The sequence below is a fragment of the Cimex lectularius genome, unplaced genomic scaffold (assembly GCF_000648675.2).
Source record: "Cimex lectularius strain Harlan isolate CLEC.00 unplaced genomic scaffold, Clec_2.1 scaffold9, whole genome shotgun sequence".
Taxonomy (NCBI): Eukaryota; Metazoa; Arthropoda; class Insecta; order Hemiptera; family Cimicidae; genus Cimex; species Cimex lectularius.
The window spans coordinates 918,893-942,100 of record NW_019392733.1 but is presented as its reverse complement, the minus strand read 5'-3'; the positions used below and the strand labels follow the sequence as shown (position 1 = coordinate 942,100).

At 33.2% G+C, this 23,208-nt stretch overlaps 2 protein-coding genes across 3 annotated transcripts in view; both read left to right on the top strand.

The window, feature by feature from the left end:
- The window catches only part of LOC106665352 (dihydropyrimidinase-like), a 32,188-nt gene extending 19,284 nt beyond the window's left edge, over positions 1-12,904 (top strand). For both annotated transcript variants that reach the window (XM_014391712.2, XM_014391713.2), the window contains 6 exons: positions 3,419-3,621; positions 3,710-3,935; positions 4,004-4,114; positions 4,174-4,317; positions 5,818-6,022; positions 11,518-12,904. In XM_014391712.2, the coding sequence (XP_014247198.1) occupies positions 3,419-3,621; positions 3,710-3,935; positions 4,004-4,114; positions 4,174-4,317; positions 5,818-6,022; positions 11,518-11,597 (969 nt within the window). In that variant the 3' untranslated portion in view covers positions 11,598-12,904. The remainder of the gene's footprint in view (positions 1-3,418; positions 3,622-3,709; positions 3,936-4,003; positions 4,115-4,173; positions 4,318-5,817; positions 6,023-11,517) is intronic.
- A 2,880-nt stretch (positions 12,905-15,784) lies between these two features.
- Positions 15,785-23,208, top strand: part of LOC106665351 — a 53,608-nt gene continuing 46,184 nt past the window's right edge. Inside the window, exon 1 of the mRNA XM_014391710.2 lies at positions 15,785-15,892. The gene's annotated coding sequence lies outside the window, so the exon portion shown is untranslated. The remainder of the gene's footprint in view (positions 15,893-23,208) is intronic.

Genomic DNA, 23,208 nt, shown 5'->3' with positions numbered 1-23,208 from the left:
AACAATTTTTGGCATTACAACAAAATGTGGTCGAGCGTTTTCATGTCTTTGGTCATATTCTATCTGTTTCTCCTTCAATGCTCGGTTCAAACGTGTCAATCGTTGTCAGTAGCGATCCCCTGTTTTGATTTTATTTGGTTTTAGCTGCTCTATATACTACATCCAGGTGATTCCACTAAATACAAAGCATGAGCTTTGTCCATGAATATTTTGCTTTGTTGATGTTGATGCATGGCCGAACTTACCCCATGATTTCTTACGATTAGGATTGTTGTAATGAATCCATTTTTCATCAGCAGCTGTTCGTAAACAACAAATCTCTTTTCCACATCTCTTAGCTTTAATTCTTACAACACACAATTTCTTTGATTTTGGACTATTTCCATGGCTTTGAAGCGTAAGAAATTCCTTGTTGACTTACTCCCAAAGAGTCTGCAAATTCTCCTTGCGTTTGCCACGAGTCTCCGTTCGATATGCACCCTATTTAGCATCTTAAAACATCTCTTGCCTTCCTTCACATTTCTTATTCTCCATTCAAAATCACCAATTTTGAACCGTCTAAACCAGTACTCACAACTTGAAATTGATGGAGCCTGGTGTCCACCTTCAGGTAATTTTTTCTTCAAAAAACTAAAGCTTCCCGCAAATTGCATATTGTTGGCACATCTGTAGTTCAAATAAACTAGGTTGCTTACTCTGAAAAAGTAAAGCCTAATGAGCTTTAACATAAAGGTGATTAGGTTATGGTCCATACAATTTAAAACCAGTCATGCCCTCTCTTTTAAATCCTTTAAAACTTACATGTACCCCCCAATATTTAACAGTAATTGTAGTATTGGATAGCAGTAGAATGGGATGAATGACTTACCATCACTTGGAAATATTGAGGAAATCATAATTGTTTGTTAAGTAAGTTCATAAGTGGTGTGTCAGGGTGTTAAAAAAACTATCAATTTTAGCATTTTTTGTAGTAACTACTTTGCACTACCTCTCCTTTTATGAATTTTATTATTCATGCTGAAATAAATCATAATTTCATTTTTTTAATTGGGTGAGTATAATAAAACAAATGAAATAGTTAAAAATAAATTTGTTTTATAAAACAGGTTATTTTCAGTCTTTGAAACAGCCGATCATGATAGTTAATTCTGATCTACAGGAAAGCTGCTCAATTCTCTGGTAGTATCACTCCTTGGCATTTGTGCTGTGTGACAACATTTTTTAATGATTGTGCTGTTGCTTGGAAGAGGTGGTCACCCAAAGGAACTCAGTTCATTCCTTTTACAAAAGTTTCTGATTCATAAGTCACAAGTGTGTCAGTGTGTTTTAGAACAAAACTTTCTTCCGATCATACAAACCTACTAAACTTAGTTGCACAATAATTTCTTCTTATGAAATCATTTGGATTTGGAAGGAGCAACCGGCTTGATTCCAGAAAATCATCTTGCTGCAAGGAGTGCTTGTGTAGAACACGGCCTTTTTCACTTTCCTTTACTCGTTGCTCTTGATGTAGCCATTGCCAAATTTTTCAAACCACCTCTGCTGAGTTTATCTTCAACACAGATATAACTGTGGATTCGGTGATAATTCCTTTTCCGATATTGAGAATTTTCCATTTATTATGGCAATGTCAATGTCATTTTCTTTTAAGAATATCAACCTTATGCTGAGCATACAAATTATGTCCACAAAATGATTCTATAGTACCGATTACTGATTTATATAAACTCAAACATATTGGTACAGTGTTGAAATTATCACTTTTCGCAGCTCACCAGCTATTTGCAATGTGCAATAAATTACCAGCAGGTCTGAAGAATCACACACCCTGGGTGTTGGCATTCCGGGGTCAGACCTCAGTCTTATCCATCCAGGAGATGTTGGCCTTCAAAGATTATCAACAGCTGGGTCATTTCAGCCCCAATTCAATCAGTTCCTAAATCCACTCACACTCTCACTCTTAAATACATTCTTTCCTATTTACACACCATTCGCTCAGAGTAGTGGAGCCCTCTCACACTATGCATTCACACTAATAAATACATTCATCCTCAACACTCTACTAGAGGACACAAATATATCAGTGCTATATGCAATAAAACAATCCTGTTTCCTCCAAGAATTGAAACAGGGGACCCAGATACTCACTGCCATAATCAGGCACCATTATCATATCGGGATTATCCTACAGTAAAGGATTAAAATGATATTGATATAAATAACATTGTAAAAAAGAGTGGGAAACAGTCATTATACATTTAGAAATGTTCACTCATTTTTTATCTTTTTATTTTTACTATTCCTAATGTTTTGATTTGTTTCACAGAGTTTGATTTGTCGCCAAATAGTATAAACCATAAAATAATCATTAACTTATTTAATGAAACTAATTAATAAGTGCTTGTTAATTTAAAATCACAATAATATACTAAATAACTTATAAGAAGAAAAAATAAAAATAAGCAAAAACAAGATGTTTTGTGTTTTTGTATTAATAGCTCAGATTGCCATTTTTTAAAATTAAAATTTAGCTTCTTTTATAAAACACTGCTAATTACATGTAAATTTGGTTGTTATTGCTAACCTCTCCTAAGTGTCTGGTTTATTCTGTTTAGTTAGTGCTTATTAACTTGGTGTGTGTGCTACTTATCACTTTATCTGTACTGTTTTGTTTGCTTTTCTTTCACCCTTTTTTAGTACTAATATTTTGTTTGCTTCTCACCTTATTTACCTAAATCTAACATTATAAATTAACCAGCTCTGTTAACAATAAACTGTTAAAAAATTTCCAATTGATATAGCCTACTAAATAAAATTGTGTCAAACTAAAATACGTATGTCAAATTGCTTAAAATTTTTAATTTTATATTCCTTTATAAATTGTATAAATTGCATGAAAGCTTACAAAAAATGTTTTGATGAACTTTTTTAAACAATTGTTCTTTGTGTTGCTTGTATGCTAATCTTATGTTTGTTGTTTCGCCTAGTTATAATTATTTTACATTATAGTTGTTCATTTACAGTATGTAATCTAAGTTTATTTATGTTACATTATACAATATATTGACAGTATTTTGTATTAAAAAAATAAACAAACATTTGTTTGAATAGTGTTGAAAATGTACAATGTATTGTAAAGAATTATTATTTTAACAAGTTTTCATTTATGCGTGGATATTTCATTCAGCTAGAAATTAACAGTCATGTTATAATTAATTATTTGCGATATTCTTAAGATTTTGCTATTGTTGGGAAGGGTTGAAATATTTGTAAAAGGTTAAATTTCATAGGAAATAGTCGATAAAAAAAAATTAACTTTGAAATTGCAAGTTTGGTAATTTTTCAATGGCTTTACTGTTAACATTTTATAAAATGTAAAAACCTTTGCTGATAAGTTCACTTGCGAACATTGTTCTAGGTTCAGTGTCCAGTTTATTTAGATGGTTTAACAAGTAAGACAGCTGCTGATATTGCAGCTAATTTTAAAGAGGACCCTAAAGTTGTTGGTGCTGTAATGGCATCATCATTGGGAATCGATGTACTTACACCATCAGTCAATACTGTCACAAGTCCTCCTATCAGATCACATTCCTCCTTACATTTAATTCAACTTCTTGCTGAGTATGTGTTACTGCATTCAAATAAATTTATTTTTGAATTAACAATTGACCATACATACTTAATTTTTTTTAAATCACTTTCAATTCAGTGGCTTTCTTCATGTGACTGGAAGTGATCACAGAGCTTACACTACTGCACAAAAGAACGCTGGTAAGGGTGATTTCTCAAAAATACCACCTGGTGTCAATGGCGTGGAGGATAGAATGAGTATTATCTGGGAAAAGGGAGTCGAATCTGGTGCCATGGATCCGACTCAGTTTGTAGCGATCACTAGTGCGAATGCAGCCAAAATTTTCAATCTATATCCAAGAAAGGTTAATCATTGTTTAATCATCAATCAGAGTTATAATTACAATGTGTAAACTTTTTTTTTTTAAATCAGGGTTGCATTGCTGTGGGTTCTGATGCAGACATTGTGGTGTGGAATCATTCAAAAACTCGAACCATTTCTGCAGAAAGACATCATCATTCGTCTAACTACAATGTGTTTGAAGTAAGTCAGTACAGTTTAATTGTATACTTTCAGATTTCAAATATTTATGTCATTTGTAGGGATTGACAGTTCATGGAGTTCCCGAATATGTAATTGTTAACGGACGTGTATGTCTAGAGGAAGGAGAAGTCAAGCCAGTGCAAGGATTTGGACGTTTCGTTCCAACACCTACATTCCCAACTTTCCTTTATAACCAAGTGGAAGTAAGTATTAAATTGGTAAATTTTTTTTAAATTGCATATTATAAATTAATTGTTTTACGTTTATCGTTATTTAAAAAAAAATGGGTAAATTTTTGTTTAAATTTGAAATAATTTAGCGTTTTCTAGTGGGTGTGTGTATAAGTTTTTTTTTTTTTTCAAGAAAAAAGTCCAACTTTCAAAATATAAATTTGTATTATTTTTAATACAAAACACAATTTACATAGTTTTTTTTTATAACATACTGCCTAAGTTATGGTAACAGAAATACCCCCTTTTTGTAAATTCTTTTTTGTAAAAAATTGGGTGGACATTTTCCCTTCCGCACTGCTCCAAGACGGTCTTCCTGGATGCAGAGTACCTCTGCCGTAAGGGTTTGCATGGTAACACTTCTCAGTAAATTATTCCTTGATTATCCCACCGAACAGACAGTAGGACTATATGCGGGTGCAACCCTACTCTTGATGTCATCGGCAGCGTTTCATTCTTCTTGCAAATGGTCCTATAGCATTTAACATTTTTGTAAAGGACTTCTCATCCCCAGTGACCAAATAGGAACCCTTTCGATTTATTCCTATTCAGGTGTGAAAACGACAAGCACGATGTCTTCCTTGCTCCCCCATTTTCACAGCATAGCCCAGAGATCAAATTATTTATTTCTATTGTTGTATACCTAAAACTTCCCTGATAGCTAGAATTTGCCCTCATCCTTCAATGCCACTAATAAGCCGTTGGTTTTAAGCTTGTTAGGCCTTCCACAACAAGGTTTGTCTTTGATTCGTCTCTCTCCATCACGAAAACGTCTGTACCATTGTTGATACACACATAATCAGTTACTACGTTATCTCTGTCCACATAAATTTCAACAGGAATTTGCCGCTCTATGCTTCATGATTGAACTCATACAGCAAGCAATGCCTAACATGAATTTTATGAGTTTTCGTGTCAAATGCAATTTATTCTAGACTTTTGATATCGACTACTCCTTTCTTAACAAAGTATTTTAATGGAGTTTTCCCACCCTAGATGTAATGGGGCTAGCAGGTAGTAAAGGATTGTCTTTATTAAAAGTGAAAGTTGAAATTACAAAAAAAAAAACTTATGCACACATCCAATAGAACAGTAATGCCGGTGGTTTTGGTTGGTCTGTGAAAGGATGAACACATGAAACTGATCGAAACATCACTTTTCTGCGTCCATTTACTTTCAATGTTTACATTTCACTCAAATTCACTTGGATTTGGGCCACATGAAAATAAAGAACAATTTCTCACTGAAGTTGGTAATTCACTTGGATTTGGGCTACATGAATATAAAGAACAATTTCTCACTGAAGTTGGTGTATAGCCAAAACACGTTTGAGTGTGTAGATGGACTCAGTAAAGTGATCAAGTGTTGAACTTTATTTAACAGAGAAGTAATAAATATAAACATAAAAAAATATATAAATAGATAAACAAATTTCTCTCTTGTATAATATTAATAAATATACATTACAAATAGGAATCACAAGCTGTAAATGGTGATGGACAGGTGAATAATTCACAACATAGTGCACACAGTGTCGAAGATAATCACAGCGTCAAATCTGATGAACATGTAGAAGCGGCAGGTTTTATGTGGGACAGTTCTGTTAACAAACAAACTGGTAAGGGCATGAGACAAGAAGGACAGCGCAATTTGCAAGATTCTACATTTTCTATAAGCTGTAAGTTTTTCCATGAAAACTTTTTTTAAAAGTATTTCTTCATACAGAGTGTAATAATTAAATCAATTTCTCAAACTCATGAGTCTGTCGTTTTACTTTTGAGAATTATTCATAGTATCATTTTTAAATTAATAATTTTTAATATTTAAAAAATAAACAAATATTTTTACTCTGATGTTATAACAAGATTGTAGCGTGCATTAACTGATGAGTTTGAATCACATGCCAGTGAAATAATACATAGTTTCTTAGACCTTGTATAATTTTACGTGTTTTATTTTTATTGTTTTTAATCTTTTTAATAATCAAAGCTATGATTTATATAAGCTCAATTCTGCACATGGATATACACATGTGTGTGTACAGAGTTGAGATGATTACTCCTTGCAGTCCACCGACAATTTCAGCTTTTGTAATTTACAATAAAAAACCAGCACGTCTCGAGAATCACACACCCCTGGTCTAGGCAGTCTGGGTCAGACCCGGTCTTATCCACTGAGGTCGGGCTCCTGGGGCTAAACAGCAAGGTTTATTCAGGTTATTTCAGCCCCCAACACAGTTTCTAAATCCAAATCCATTCATTCTCACTCACTTAAGCAGGCCATTCATAGTCACACCAAATGGAACCGCATCAGTTTATTTGGTGTGCCTGAAATTTGAGGACGGGGATTCACGACTGCTCCACAGTCGGTCCAGTCCAGTCTTTTAGTCAATTGTTCACTTCCTCTCAAAAACTCTTATGTTACATGTACTTTTACATGTGCTTGCTTTTGTACATAACAAACAAAACCCGAGCCGGAAGTGGTGTAAATAGTGGTTCCTGAACAGAAGCCATACCAGCATGAAATTTATTACAGAATATGTTAAACCCTTGATGCAGAATGTGCTTTTTTAATTAGGAAAATATTTTTTGAGGTGTTAACAACTATTTGGTTATACGAACCTTCGTGGTCCTTGCATTTTTGACAAACAGCCCTTTGTCAAATTCAGGGCTGCTGGATTTGAACTCGACATCTTTAACTTACAGAGATGAGTGCTGTGTCTGCCTTAAGGGGAGCTAAATGCAACTTAGTAATTTTAATTTAATTTTTTCATTTTCTGCTTTTCCAATCTTTCTGAATCTTCATATTCTCGTTTTTTACTGTTTTGTAAACATGGTAATATACTTAAAATATGTTTAGAATATACGAAATTTTCGTTTTTCCCCATAAAAATAAGTATTTTTACCCTTCTAAGGATCTTTTATCAGAAACTGTTTGGGCAAAATTAATTGAACTTTGCACGAGTGTTCTTGATAGGTTTCTACATTGATAGATGGAGAGATTTTAAAATCAAGCCAAAAGAAAAAAATCAGGACAGTTTGAAATGAAGAGAAAATAAATACTTTTTTTAATGTTTGCAATTTTCTTTTTTTGTTACTGTGAACTATTTAGAGAAAAACCCTCGTCTCTCTATGCAGCTAATCATTGTCTACATCTCATACGATATTCATTTGAGAAATGATCCCTTTCATTTCTAAAAATGTCATTTTTTGGAATGATAGATGTTCTCAAAATCTAAGCCCCAATGGCTTGTCGATATTTATTTAAGTTCTCACTTCTAGGTTTACTAGTTGCTTAAGGTGGTCAACACTTTGTTTTCAGTGTTTTGAAAGTGATTTTAGTGTGGTGATTTTTTTTTTGTCCGTTTGCTGTCACAATAAAAATACAAATGTAGGTACTTATAAACTCTTACTGTGAGGGTTCCTCGCATAATAGCTCCGTACCAAAAACGTTCAAAAATAAAATAAAAATATTTCTGGTTGTCAGAATTATGTTCTTCTGGTGTTAAAATGTCTAGGAAGAGTTGTAATTTTTTATAAGATCAAAAACAAGCAATTGATTTTTTTTATGTGATGTGCTCCCTTAACCGTGTTGTGGCCCCTAATTTTTTTTAAAGTTTTTAAATTTAAGTCGGATTTTAAAATGCCTGCAAGCTTTAACAGTTTGTATGGAGGAGCTAGCCTATATACAGCTAAAAAAGTTCCTTAATTTTATGAGTGTTATATCAACTGTAGTAGAAAACTTCAGACTTTATTCATAAGCCACATTATTCATATTTTGAATAATATACTCAGTCATCGAAACCTATTATCCAAAGCTGGGTATTGCTGCATTAAAACATTGCAATCATTTTTTTTTAACATGTCTTTCTATGTACATCGCTGTTAACAGAATTATTGATGATTGCTAATCTGTATTTGTAGATTTAAATACAGTAAGGTCCCAATAATAAGAACAAAATAGGGGGAAGGGATTGTTCACATTATTGAATCATTCAGATTACTTATAGATTTTTATTAATGCAACAATTATGTATTGCACATTTTACTCATACATAAAAAATTATAATTATTATATATATACATACATACGTACATACATACAAAAGTCAGTAATTTTCCTCTGAATGCTGGCATCCAATTTCTAATCAAAAGCTCTGTTTCTTATGCGTCTCAGCAACATGATATCCTCACTGCCCTAGATTGTTCTTGGCCCAACTACTGGGCATGCTACTAGCTTTAGCAGCAGATGTTGTTGGAGGGGGAAATTCATCATCGACTTCTTCCTCTTCTGCTTCTTCATTAGTAGCAGCATGCACAATTTTATCAGTTAAAATGTCTTGATTTCTTATTTCTTCGTCACAACCACCCGATGCCCACCTCGGATTTAATTATGATCGTGTTATCTTGGGCCAACTGAATGACAAGTGGGCTAAGGATAATTTCATTTTCATTAGATGGAGGAGTATCGTCAACAGCAACCAAGTTTGAACTAAGATTTTTTCAAGACGTTTGAATCAAATGCGGTGAGATGGATGTCAAACAATTTGCTAAGTTGAAAACGACATCTTTCAGAAAAATTTTCTTTAAAGCTGCCACCAGTTCAACTATGTGGAACCATTTTATCACGTCTAACAAATTAGTATTTTGATTGACATACACAACTGATGAACAACCCAACAGACAAACGATGAGTATGTTTAAACAAGGCTTAAGGAAGCAAAATGGAGACAAAAGAAAAGGTAGAGAGGATCAGAAATTGCTGACTTAACACGAGTTGATTGAGGATTACCATTTGGATTTCGTACCCTGCTATATATTCATTTTTTAACATGCCGGTTTAGTTGGTGTTTTCACTTTTTTCCCGTGGACACTTGATTATATCCTTCTATTATAACTTAATGAAATATAAAAGCCATAAAAAAGTGAAGATTATTTGTCATCGATTGTAAAATTGTGGACATAAAATATGCCATCTTTTATTTAAAACCTCTATTCTTTAAACTTAATTCAATTCATATGAAATTGGCAGAGTTGTTGCTTAAAGCATAGGATGGACACTATGCCAAACAAAACAGTAAGAAAAAGTCAGATTTGCCCAGTCAAAAACTAGCCAACCTGCCGAAGTACCACTTGTCCATGCCAGGTTTTCCCATTCCCAGACCGCGCTGTAAAAGTTTGGTCTGGTCGAATATTTGATACTCTGTGCTATGCCGGTTCAGGATTCCCATTTGACATGGGCTTATGGAGCAGTGCTGCTCCGTTTGGGTGGTTGGAGTGATTATTAATGACTGGCTTTAAATACATTCCTTCCTAGTTACATTACATACCATTCACTCAGGGTAGTTGAGTACTTGATATTCATCCATCACCCTTTGCACATAACTAAATCTAATTAAGGGTCAAAGGTTAACTTTGTAAATAAATATAACTATATTTTTAAAAGGTTTAAATATTTATCATAAATGTATTAATATACTAAGTGAAGATTTATGAACCTTAACAAATCAAAGCTTTTTGTCATTTTGATATGGTGCTGCATACCAGCATAAACAAATTGTTTATATTTCATTACAATTTATTTTTACTCTTAAAGTTCAGTTAATTATTGTTAGAAGTAATTTTGGTTTACATTAATTTCACTCACTGTTTGGCACATTCCGGATCACCTAGTTGTGGTTCTGGTCACATGGATGAGAGAGTCACTTCTTCTTTGGCTAGTTGGTCATTCCTTCTTAAAGCCAGAAACACTTACCCGATGCTACGCCATGTGACGTTACCTGATGCTACCCGACGCAAATCCAAACTCCGATTTTCCATAAGGTTGCATTACCCCCGTGCACATCTATCCGATGCTACCCGACGGAAATCCAAACTCCGATTTTCCATAAGGTTGCATTACCCCCGTGCACATCTACCCGATGCTCTGCGATCCCCACTGTCCAGATTTTCGTCGGGTCGCATCGAGTACAGTCGAAGACAAAAGAACCGGACACTCATATTTTTATTCAAACTACATGTATTATTGTCGTTATATTAATTACAACATACTTATTTTAATATAAACCAAATTAACTGTGATTAAAAATTAATTAGTTTTTATTTAAAAAATTAATTTTAATGGTTTGGTAGAAAATTAATCAAAACACCGGAATACGATTTTTTGATATAATGAATTTAACTAACAATTTATTGTACTCGCTTCGGCGGTACATATACTAAAATTGGAACAATTTATTACACGGTTTTGCTCATAAAATTTAATTAACAATTTATTTCATAGTTTTGCTCGTAAAATTACACCATTTTGTAATGTCGGGTAGCATCAGAACAGGACACTCATATTTTTTGTAGTTTATTTCAAACTAAGTACATGTAATTTTGTCGTTATATTAATTACAACATGTTATTTTAATGTAAACCAAATTAAACGAGATCAAAAATGCATAAGTTTTTATAAACATTGTTTAATTATGATGGTTAGGAGTAACTTTATTTAAAACAATTAAGTTTAACAAACAATTTATTAGATGGTTGTGCTCATAAAATTTAACTAACAATTTATTACAAGGTTTTGCTCAAAATAGTGCATTAAGAACAAAAGATGCGTTGCGATTGTGATCGTGATTATTGTGATAAAGGCTGTGGACTGTACGCGACGTGTACTTGCGTCGGATAGATGTGCACAGCCCACCAAAACGTGGCAAGGCGTCGGGTAAGTGTGTTTCTGGCTTTACTCCTGTGCACAGAGATGCATTCCATGGATCTCAGCTTGGAAGATAGTTGGAAGTCAATGGGATTTGGCTAGGGTGTAATTCACTTCACCCCTTTACCTACCTTAATCCCAGTTCCACACACTCCAGCGCACGGAGTTGTGGTACTGGTCCCCTGGGAGAGAGGGTTGTTCTCACTCATGAACTCTATGTTCAGTTAATTATCGTTAGAATTAATTTTGGTTTATGTTATTTTCATTAATCAATAAATTTAAAAGAGCAAATATAAAACAAATCCTCAAGTTGTACTAAACGGAATTTTTTAAAATAAAAAGTCACTCACAATGTATTAACTAGAAAGTAAAATTTGAGGGTATGTCTAATCATGTGAAAAAATTTAAGTAACACATTTTAACTATTGTTTTCTGATCTTTGTAATTAATTTTTTTTTTGTCAAATAGGTGAAATGGATGATACAGAGAGACGATCATGCATTCGAGTTTTCAATCCTCCTGGCGGACCATCTTCTGGGTTTTGGTAAACAGTAAATTTTCAAGCACCAGTTAATTTAAATTGCTTTGTAGACATTAACCAAAAAAATATACTATTCATATCTTTAAAAGTGGTGCTTCCCCCTCAAAATGTTGTCCCTCTTTACAAATTTCACATAAAATCATAAAAGAAATGTCTGTCTGAAAACTGTCTCAACATACTAACTTCTTAAGACATTACCTGTTCTAATTAATACAACATGTGCAATGTCTGTTTATTAAGATTTTGTACTTTTATGACAATAGTTAGGCCCATTACAAAATATTTCAATGATGCTTATTTCACAAAATAAGCTTTTGTAACAAAAATTTATAATTCATAATTGCAGAATAATAAGTTGCTTAGAATTTGGAATGTTTTCTAAATTTTTAATATTTTGTTAATTGGAAAGAAACAGCTTACGTCTTGTATAAATATTTAATTGTTATTTGACATGTGGATTTACTTATCCCTTGAATTATTATTAATAACAGTTAGATTTTGTAGATATGTGTTGTGTTGTATTGTTCATAATTTAAGAAGTTATAATACAATTATTTTTTATTAGATTTATTTATATGCACAAATAATGTGATCAGTAGTTTATTATTTCATTGACAGTAGGATCTTCTAACCGGGTTAAAATACAAATTGACCACCCTGGTTAATGGAAGGTTTACTGTTGCTTTCTAACAAAAAGAGCAATTATTTTTTACTTAAATTTGACCATTTTTGGGGAAAAATAAAGTCTTTAAGTCAATTACATAATTTATTTATAGTTTGAATAATATACATTAAGTAATACACTTTATTTCACTTGTCTGCTCTGTCATGTGTTATTTAGAGTGGTTGATCAGCATAAAAATAAAGCTTCAATTAACAGTTTATAGCTCTTGTACTAAACTACTATAAAACATCCGAAATTAATGAAAATTTGTATAATTATATAAAAATACTAGCTAGGACAAAATACAATAATTGAAATGTCATGAAAGAGCAGTAAGATTGTACTCACAAATACTTAGAGTAAGTTATAGATTTAGTTAGTGGAAGACAAAAACAGGCTAGTCTCAAGTTTAATTTATGGGCATTTTAAAAACCAGGGTGAAATATAATCAACAAAAGTTAAATGCTTAATTTGTAAAAATATCAACAACTTTTTTTATATTATTATTGTGCTAATGGCTTAATGTATTTGCCTTGTTATTGATTTGGTTGTGATATTTAAGACTTGATTACAACATGCGCAAGGTAAGTTCAACCTACATATAATTCCGATGATGTACCAGACTTGAGTAAAATTTGTTTATTCACGTGGCTAATATTTTTTTGTATTGTTATCCTGTTGTGAGATCCATTACGTTTCAAATGTTTATAATTGTTTCTTTGGGTTTCTTTTTTGTTCATAAATTTACATTAGAGAAGTTTTATTGTACATAGGTTTCAGTTAGAGTTCAAATATCTTTTTTTTAAAATAAATGTTATTTTTAAAACACAGTTAACATTTTTATCGTTTTATGTTTTTTCTTCCGTGAAATAAATGAATATAAATTATTGTTAATTGTTTTAAGAATAATTCCAATCAATTTTATTTGTTTATGTTAACATTGTTTGTAAATGTTTAACCATTTTTATGATGTTAATGTTTTTTCTGTATTGAAATAAAAATTGTCACCGATTTCTTGGTTTTTCCTTGTCGAAGAATGTATTTTGTGTTTTTCCTTAAAAAGTAAGTTATCTTTTTTTCATATTTTTTAACGAGGGTATTCCAAATCTGAGGTTACATGAACCCACAATTATTCAGCCTATTGATGCTATATTTAGCTTATTGAGCACAGTAAAGTTTGTTTTCAGAGTGAAGGAGCAAGCAAGAATATGAACAGCTCAAATTAATGTATGTACGTATTTTAATGAGAGGAGAGAGAGAGAGAGAGAGAGAGAGGGGGAGAGAGTGAGAGAGAGAGAGAGAGAGAGAGAGAGAGAGAGAGAGAGATCAATATTAGCTAGTTGTTAGTGTGTTTTTGATGGAAGGGGGCTGTGAAAAAAATTCTAGGGGTACAGTGATAATTGAACCCATGACCATGGGGTCTATGAGTTGAAAGTCTTAACACGTTGGCCACTCAGATATTGAGGTAATTTTAAATTTAATTACATTTCATAAATAAAAGTAAGTAAATTTTATTGAAATTCATGATGGTTTACTAGATAAATTGTATTTTATGCTTCATTGTATTCACTTTTTCATGCAAATGTTCAGCCCTATTGCCTCATGTCCAGTGATTGAGTTTTTCTTTCTCAAGCCGTTTTCATTCTTTCTAGCTCCATCTTGAGCACAAACTACTGTGCGCAGAGTTGCATGATTCTCAGCATGGAAGATAGCTGGAACCAGTTGTGGTTTTGTTAGGGTGCCCTTTACTCCTACAGATTGTCAGTTCGTCGGCAAAGAATGAAAAATTAATATGTAAAAAAAGAAGATGAAATATCATTTGTAAAAAGTTAAAAACAAGAAAGGCCTAGTAGTGAACCTTGAGAAACAGAGGGATGGAAATGTTTTGAGTTCTTACACGTTTTCAGTTTTTTAGGTTTCTGTTGGTTTTACCATTTGGCATATATTTTCTAAATCTTTTTTCTGTAATGTGGTAGTTGCATTTCTTTGTTTTCCATTTTTTTAGAGGGACAGTCAGGATTTGTCCTTTTTTATTGTCAAATGATAAAAAATTGAATAATTGAATTATGCTGTGTGTCTTAATTGTTTTTCAACTGTTGTGATTGTTATGATAGTTTATATCCAACTTTTTGTTTTAATTTCATTATTTTAAACATCTTTCATCCAATTCAAAATTATACATAGGAAATGTTAGAGGATTTTATTTGTTTTTGTTATATTAAATTTATTTTATTTTATTTGTTATAATTTTTGTTGAAAATTAAACAAGAAACGACCAAGTAGTGAACCTTGAGATCGGTGGGGACGGGAAGGACGGGATCGTTTTCGATTTTTAGACACATTTTCACCTGTGTAATTTTTTTTAAAATGTGGTGGTGGTGTTTCTTCGCTTTGCCTTCCATTTTGCCCTTTTTTGAGAGATAGAGACAGTCGGGATTTGTTCGTTTTTCAACTATCCATGTGGATTGAATTTTTCTATGTATTATGTTTTCCCAGTTGTAATTGTTATATTTATATCTGTGAATTTTAATTTTATTATTTTATACATCTTTTACCCAATTCAAAATTGTACATAGGAAATGGTAGAGCAAGAGGATTTTTTTTAATTAAACAAGAAAGGCCCGAGTAGTGAACCTTGAGATACTTCGGTGGGAACAAAAAGGACAGGAACGTTTAGAATTTTTAGGCACATTTTCACCTGTTGAGCTTATGTTTGTTTTCACATTTCTACTGTATCAGTCATCATTATTTGGACAATTAATTAAGGTTTTTTGGTTGAGATAAAAAAGTCAACGGCACGACCGGGATTCGAACCCACGATCTTCGGCTAGATACGCCGCTGCTCTACCACCACACCATTTGAAAAATGGCAAAAAGGAGGGAAAATTCAAAAGGTGCGGTTGAGATGGGAAGTTGGTGTCCGAGTGGATCGAGGTCACGATAGCTCAAGTGGTAGCAGCGGCGTATCTAGCCGAAGATCGTGGGTTCGAATCCCGCTCGTGCCATTGACTTTTTTATCTCAACCAAAAAACCTTAATTAATTGTAATACATATATTAATTGGTCAAGCGGACCACGAAATTAGTGAATTTAAGGCATTATTTGGACAGTTAAAAGCGAAATAAATTATCGATTGATGAAAAAATGAATCCCATTTTTTAAACTGTCTTTTTAGAACTTTTCTGCTACCTTTCAGGCAATATAGCATGGTTTTTCGGGCAAAGTATTTATAGGGATGAAGTTTCTGTTAATGTGAAACTACATTTTGGTACAGAAAAAAGTTCTGACCATTAACTTCAACCTATTTCCTTATTTTCTCTATATTTACATTTCTGTAATATAAATATTTTAATGATGCTTAACTTATAGACATGAAAAAAATCTATAACTTTATTTCGAGTTAGTTGTACCCGACAAAAACTCCGCGCTTTAGAAGATTTTTTTGATAAAATACCGCCAAAGATAAAATTTGAATTAAAAAAACAAACAAACTGATAACATGCCACACCTTTAGAGTCGGTCCCACTTGCTCTCAGTGTTCAACGGGTTGAAATAAGTGCAAACGATTTTTTGAACCGAATGCTATTACGCGTGGATGCAAAGCCAATAATACAAGATTTTAGTGAGGAAATTTTCAAGGTAAGATAAAGCACCTTACTGCGTTAAAACTAGTTTACAGTTAGTTTATAAAAATTGAACAATTACTGAGAGCTATTTGAATGAATGCATAAATAGATTCAGTTTTTATTCTGCTTGTTTCTACATCTTAAGAACAACCTTTGACCATCTATGGATGATGCATCTACAGTGATGGATAAAATTGACACACCACCCTCAAATTTTAATGTAAATCATAGCAAAAATAGGTTTGGTTGTATAAATAAGACATTTAAAAACAAAATATTTATTACGTAATTCTTTAAAAAAATTATTGAATAATGTGTGGTGATTAGTGACCGTTAATCGATATTTATTTAGAAATCGTGAGATGCGGTCTGATGTGACGTAAGTTTCGGAAAAACATTTTCTTTATCGTGCCAACGTTTCGATCTTTATTGATATCATCTTCAGGGCCTGGGATTTACAAACATTGTTTACACATAACAATTACATTTTGGATGTGGAAAAGTGAATTTATACAATTCAAAATATATTTTTTTATATATTCAATCAAGAGTAAAGCAACATATCTACGATTGCAAAAAACCTTAGCAAAATCCTACAGCACTCGCTACCCACCATCTTGAACACCAACACAATTTCGACTTAAAAAATCCAAAAGTATTACACACAGAACAAACCAAATATAAACGTAATTTCTTAGAAATGGTTTATATCAACAGAGATAAACACAGCATCAAGAACAGATACATGTAAACTCAGTCGCAGCTACGCCAATATCATTAATCAAATTCAATACAGATAACATACCTATATCATCACATTACATTCCACACATCAAATATTTTTCACATAGTCTAATTTCCCAACAATTTAGCTTTCCTTTTCCTATTTATCCCTTTCTATATAATCCTGAAAGGATAATCTGGCCGAACCATTACCAACACATTTTTTCCCTTCGTCGGCTCTTTTCACCTCAAAGAAGCCGACGCCTTATACAAAAATGTCTTTTCTATACCGACATCCTTCCCCACCCCTTCAAAATCCAACGTATATAAACACAAAATAGCAAAATCTCACTGGCACTCTCGACACGACACGCAAGAATGGCACAATTACACAGAAGACAAACACTTTGAGTGAGTAGAAATACTTTGATTGAATATATAAAAAATATATTTTGCATTGTATAAATTCACTTTTCCACATCCAAAATGTAATTGTTATATGTAAACAATGTTTGTAAATCCCAGGCCCTGAAGATGATCTCATAAAAGATCGAAACGTTGGCACGATAAAGAAAATGTTTTTCTGAAACCTACATCACACCAGACCGCATCTCACGATTTCTAAATAAATTATTGAATAAAGAACAAAAAATAAATAAACCAACAAAAAATCTAAAACAAATAGAAATGTTTAAAAAAAAAGTATCCCTTTTTATTCTGAGAATTTCCACCTTTGGCACGAATCACGTCCCTTAAACGCCTTTGCATTCCTTAGAAAAGATTTCTGATAAAATCATGAGAAATTCTTTTCCATTCATCAAGATCAGCCGTAACCAATTCTTCTAGGGTGTTAAGACCTGGGTTTCGCTGTCGTACTCGTCGCTTAGGTTGCTCCCAAATATGCCCGATTGGGCTCAAATCTGAACTTAGAGCTGGCCACACCAATCACTCAGTTCCAACCTCATTCAGGTAGTCATCCATAATACGTGCTGTGTCCTTGCATTAGCAAGAATCTCTCACCGATGTGGGGGCACATGGCAATACATGTATTTTGGTTAAGTCTTGTAAGTACCTTGTGAAGTTAGAGATCTTCATTGCACAACAACCAATTCGGTGTGGGGGTACAAGGAATGCCACTCCAGAACATCAATGACCCACCGTGGAATGCCACCTGAGGAACCTTCCTCCTGAGTGTCTACATATGAAATTACGCCCATCTGAAAATCTAAGACCAACTTTCACCTTATCTGTAAAGAGAACTCGTCCCCAATCTTCCAATGCACGTGTTCCCGTACGAAACGAAGCCTGGCCATTTTCTGAGAAGTGGTAAGTAGAGGTCCATGAACCGTGTGCTGGGCCCTCTGGTTATTTCCATTAAGCCTTCTAATTACAGTCCTGGAGGAAATCGAAACATTTCCGACTTGCCTTACCAGAATTCCTATCTCATTTCGCGTAACGCTGCAGTCTCGTAGAGCCTGATGACAGATGAATCTATCGTCTCTCTCGTCCGTAGACCTAGGTCGACCCTGTCCTGGTCTTCTAGTGTGATGCCCTGTATCTCTGAAGCGCCGAAGAGCCCTTCCTATTGTAGTGTGATTTACACTCAGACTCCTAGCTACATCGTCCTGGCTGTACCCTCCTCTAACAATGTTATGACCTTTTCACTCAAATGCCTGATTAGAGCCATTGAAAAAGGTATATTAATTAGAATAATATTAAATAAAATCAACGAAGGAAAAAGATTAACTGAAAGCGATCTTTAGGCGTAGCAGAATGAAAGGGAATAACTACTTTTTGTGCAAATAGTATTAATCAGTCCAAAAGTAAATAAAGGAAGTATTCACAGCATTATCTATTGTTATTATTTGACTACAATAGCCCCTAATATCTGTAATTAATGTAGAAAGATAACGTATTTAATTTTAAATTAAATAAGTTGAGTGGTGCGTTAAATTTGTTCATCAGTGTAGTTCTATCTTTAAAGGAAGGCTTCGACATAATTTTTGTCTTACTTCGCTGTTAACTAACAACATTATTCTTTTCCTGACATTTTCGAGGGATTTTCCAAAAAAGGCATTAATCATTAATTATAAAAAATCAAAATTATTTGAATCAATTAATTATTTTCACTTATAGTTCGCGCTTGTTGGTTGTTTCAAATTTTTGTAGTGACATATTTCTTCTTAGTTCTTCTTCTAACGCCGTTAAAAGTTTTTTAAATCTCCCATTTGTGTGGATATTTATTTCGGGCAAGAAGGGGATAATTGCTTGGGGATAATTTACATTTACTTCAAAAAAGTAACCGTATTCTCCGTCAGTATCAATTTCACTTACATTATTGTACTAATGTCAACCCATTGAAATTCTAGGATTCTAGGATCAAATTCTTCCTAGGGAGTGCTTGTGTCATGGTCTATCCGTATAAATTGTTCACATCAAAATACTGAAGAATTTGTGTTATTTTTGGATTCATCAAATTCCCATAAATTTTTCGCAACAGCTTAATTTTTTACAACTTGTCAAATGCCACCCATTTTACCCTTCTCGATCGTTAAATGCATATCGTAGTCGGTTATGAGAAGAGATCAATGGCAACATCGCTGTGGTTGAGAGCCGGATCGCATAAACCAGCAACTGTTAAGCAATAAGCGGGATCCAATTTATAAATTGTCCTACACACATCTCGATAATTTTCAAGTACGTCGACTAAAAACAGAATATCGGTTTTAAGGCAAAGATCGAGACATTCAGCCAAATTTTTGTTATTAAATGTTGTCCGAACATTACCCGCATTTTGATAATCCTGATCAGAAATAGGCATCCCAGTCAGCGAATTAAAAAATTACGTTTGGCAAGAAGATATGGCAAATTTAATTTATCTACAGAATCTAAAATATCTTAACGGAAAATTCTCTTTCTCGTGACTAATTTCAGTTCATCTCTTCTGAGTTTCGAATTATATCAATTTTATTACGGTCCTTAGCTAATGATGATGAAATCACCATCGTATTCACATTGATTATGTAAAATACGAGGACAAATCGAGAACTGTTAATGTAAGATTCAATTGAGCTGCTCCTCTATATTTCCCATTGAGACGGTTATGATCGAGTACTTTCTTATCATATCAGTAAATTGTATTTTATACAAATGACATGTTATACTCCTCTTAAACTCGTCTCTTTCAGGGTTAGCTGTGTTAATGGTTCCTTATGATAGTAAAAATTTGCGATACCATTTCTGCAAATTTATCACACGTGGCTGGACCTCTATACAGGGTGATCGGCTACTCGTGTTACACACTTTGCCAGTAGATTCTACATTCAAAATGGAACCAAAAAGTCCTAATTAACTATGGTCCCAATCTCAACAGTTTCGGAGTTATTTCACTTTTTCTGATTTTTTCTCTATCACGACCTTGCTTCAAATAAACAATGATAACTCCAAAACTAAATGGTTTTGGACAAATCCGTTGATACCATCGAAAACTACGTTAAATTTCCAATAAGATGTGATCAATACTAAACTTGTAAACGTTCTTGAAATGTTTTAGTAGCGAGAACTTTGAAAAAAAAAAATTTAACTTGAAAAACTTACTATGGTGAAGGAAAAGAAAAAAACCGTGGTTGAAGGATTGGTAAGTTGGAAAATTGAAAAAAAAGCGAAAGATATTTTGAATGAATTTATTAAACATTATCCTCCATCAATTTCTTCATCTTCGAAAAAAGTAATTAAAAAATAAAGTACACCACTAAAAAGGATATTAAATGGAGTACGTTTTCTGAAATTTGCTGGTCTCTAGGTTTGGAAATAGTAGTTAAGAATCACCATGGTAAGTATTTCAACATTGAAAAAAAAAAATATTTTTCAAAATTCTCGCTACTAAAACGCTTATTTCACGAACGTTTTCAAGTTTGGTGTTGATCACATCTTATTGGAAATTTAACGTTTAACAGATTTGTTCAAAAACTTTTAGTTTTGGAGTTATTGTTTATTTGAAGCAAGGTCGTGAGATCTTAAAAAATCAGAAAAAGTGGAATAACTCCGAAATTGCTGAGATTCGGACCATAGTTAATTAGGACTTTTTGGTTCCATTTTGAATGTAGAATCTACTGGCAAAGTTTGTAACACGAGTAGCCGAACACCCTGTATTTCACAGGATTTGTCGGAATTTCATGTTTCAATAATAGGGGTAATGAATATAAAGAATATCATTGAATTCACTAATTTCGTCCGCTTGACCAATTGATATATTACAATTAATTAAGGTTTTTTGGTTGAGATAAAAAAGTCAATGGCACGAGCGGGATTCGAACCCACGATCTTCGGCTAGATACGCCTCTGCTACCACTTGAGCTATCGTGACCTCGATCCACTCGGACACTAACTTCCCATTTCAACCCCATCTTTTGAATTTTCCCTCCTTTTTGCCATTTCTCAAATGCCGTGTAATCGGGTTGGATCCTCATTTTTCTTCTCTCGGCAAAAAGGAGTGTGCTTAACATTTTCAAATTTAACCCGAGTTATTTCTGGGACTACAACACGAACAGATTTGATTTCGGTGCAATATGATCCATGGTGAATATCAAAATCTGTACTACACTCCAAATACCTCTTACAAATTAAAAATGAGTGCTCATGTTTGTGAATCTGCCGTCCGACAAGTCTCAGAAAATGTTTGATATAACAATAACGGAAAATTGAATCTTTTTCCAATAGCAACAACACCCGATTGTCTGGCATTTCACGATTATCAATTTCAAGTGGATAAACGTTTATCCAGTCCGAAATATTGATGGATAAATTGTTGATGGACTCGAAAACTAGTATCTTTTAGTGGTGTAGGAAAGAAAAATCATATTCACTTTGGATATTTGAATATGATACCACTCGTTGTGGGTTAATATCAACATACTTAGACATTATCGAATATTTAAAGAAACTTTTCAATTAATTAAGATTTTGGTTGAGATAAATCATACTTGAAATAATTAGTCGAAAAGAATTTATTTGGTCAAGCGGGCCACGAAACCTAATAAAATTTAAAGAAACGTTATCATTGTTTTCCAGGTCCAATAGCTTTTGGTAATTTACAAATATACATATAATATAACGTATAAAACATCAACATACAACAATCAATTTTACAAACAACTATTTGGCATAGCCATGGGTAGCAACCTAGGCCCAATACTTGCAGACATAATTATGACACATCTAACAAACACAGTTATACCACAACTTCCTTTCATATTACTCTTCCTCAGTAAATACGTAGACGATATACTGACAACAGTTCCCACAGATCAAATTCAAACTACATTAGATACATTTAATAGCTTTCACCCATGCCTACAATTTTCACATGATATCGAAAACAACAAAACAATACCATTTTTAGATACACTCGTAATAAAACAACCAGATGGCACAATCACAGATTGGTATCAAAAACCAAGAAACACATATCGCTACCTCAAATTTACATCTCACCATCATCTTCATACAATAATAAACACGGCCAAAGGGTTACTTCACAGAATGATTACCCTAAGGCATGAATCATTTCACCACAAGAACATAGATATACAAACAGATCGTCCATAACAATCACTACCCTAAACACATAATCAACAGAATAATTAACAACTACAACTCAACCTTAACACCATCCAATAATACTACATCAAATCTATCAAATACAGACAAACCAACATACATTTCCATGCCATTCATTCACGGCCTATCACATAAATTAAACACATTTCTCTCGTCCAATAACTTTAAAATAGCTTTCAAAAATTATAAAACAATTCAAACACTTTTTGCCAAAATTAAAGATCCCACACCAATAACAAATAAATCTGAAGTATCGGTCTTACGTCCCAATATCTGGATAAGAGAGTCAAGCAACATATCTATGATTGCAAAAAAACCCAAGGAAATCCTCCAGCACTCGCTACCCACCATTTTGAACACAAACACAATTTCGACTTCAACAATCCAAAAATATTACACACAGAACAAAACAAACATAAACGTAATTTTTTAGAAATGGTTTACATCAACAGAGATAAACACAGTATCAATTACAGAACAGACACATATAAACTCAGTCGCAGCTACGCCAATATCATTAATCAAATTCAATATCGATAACACACATATATCATCACATCACACAAAACGGATAATATAGCATATAAAACATTCATCACATTCCACACATCAAACATTTTTACATAGTCTAATTGTTCAACAATTTAGCTTTCCTTTTTCTAATTATCCCCGTCTATATAATCCTGAAAGGATAATCTGATCGTACCATTACAAACGTTTTTTCCCATCGTCGGCTCTTTTCACCTCAAAGAAACCGACTCCTTATACAAAAATGTCTTCTATACCGACTTCCTTCCCCAGCCTTTCAAAATCCAGCGTATATAAACATAAAACAGCAATTTCTCACTGGCACTCTCAACACGACACGCAAGAATGGCACAATTACGCAGAAAACAAACACTTTGAGCCCTGAAGATGATCTCAATAAAGATCGAAACGTTGGCACGATAAAGAAAATGTTTTTCTGAAACCTACATCACACCAGAC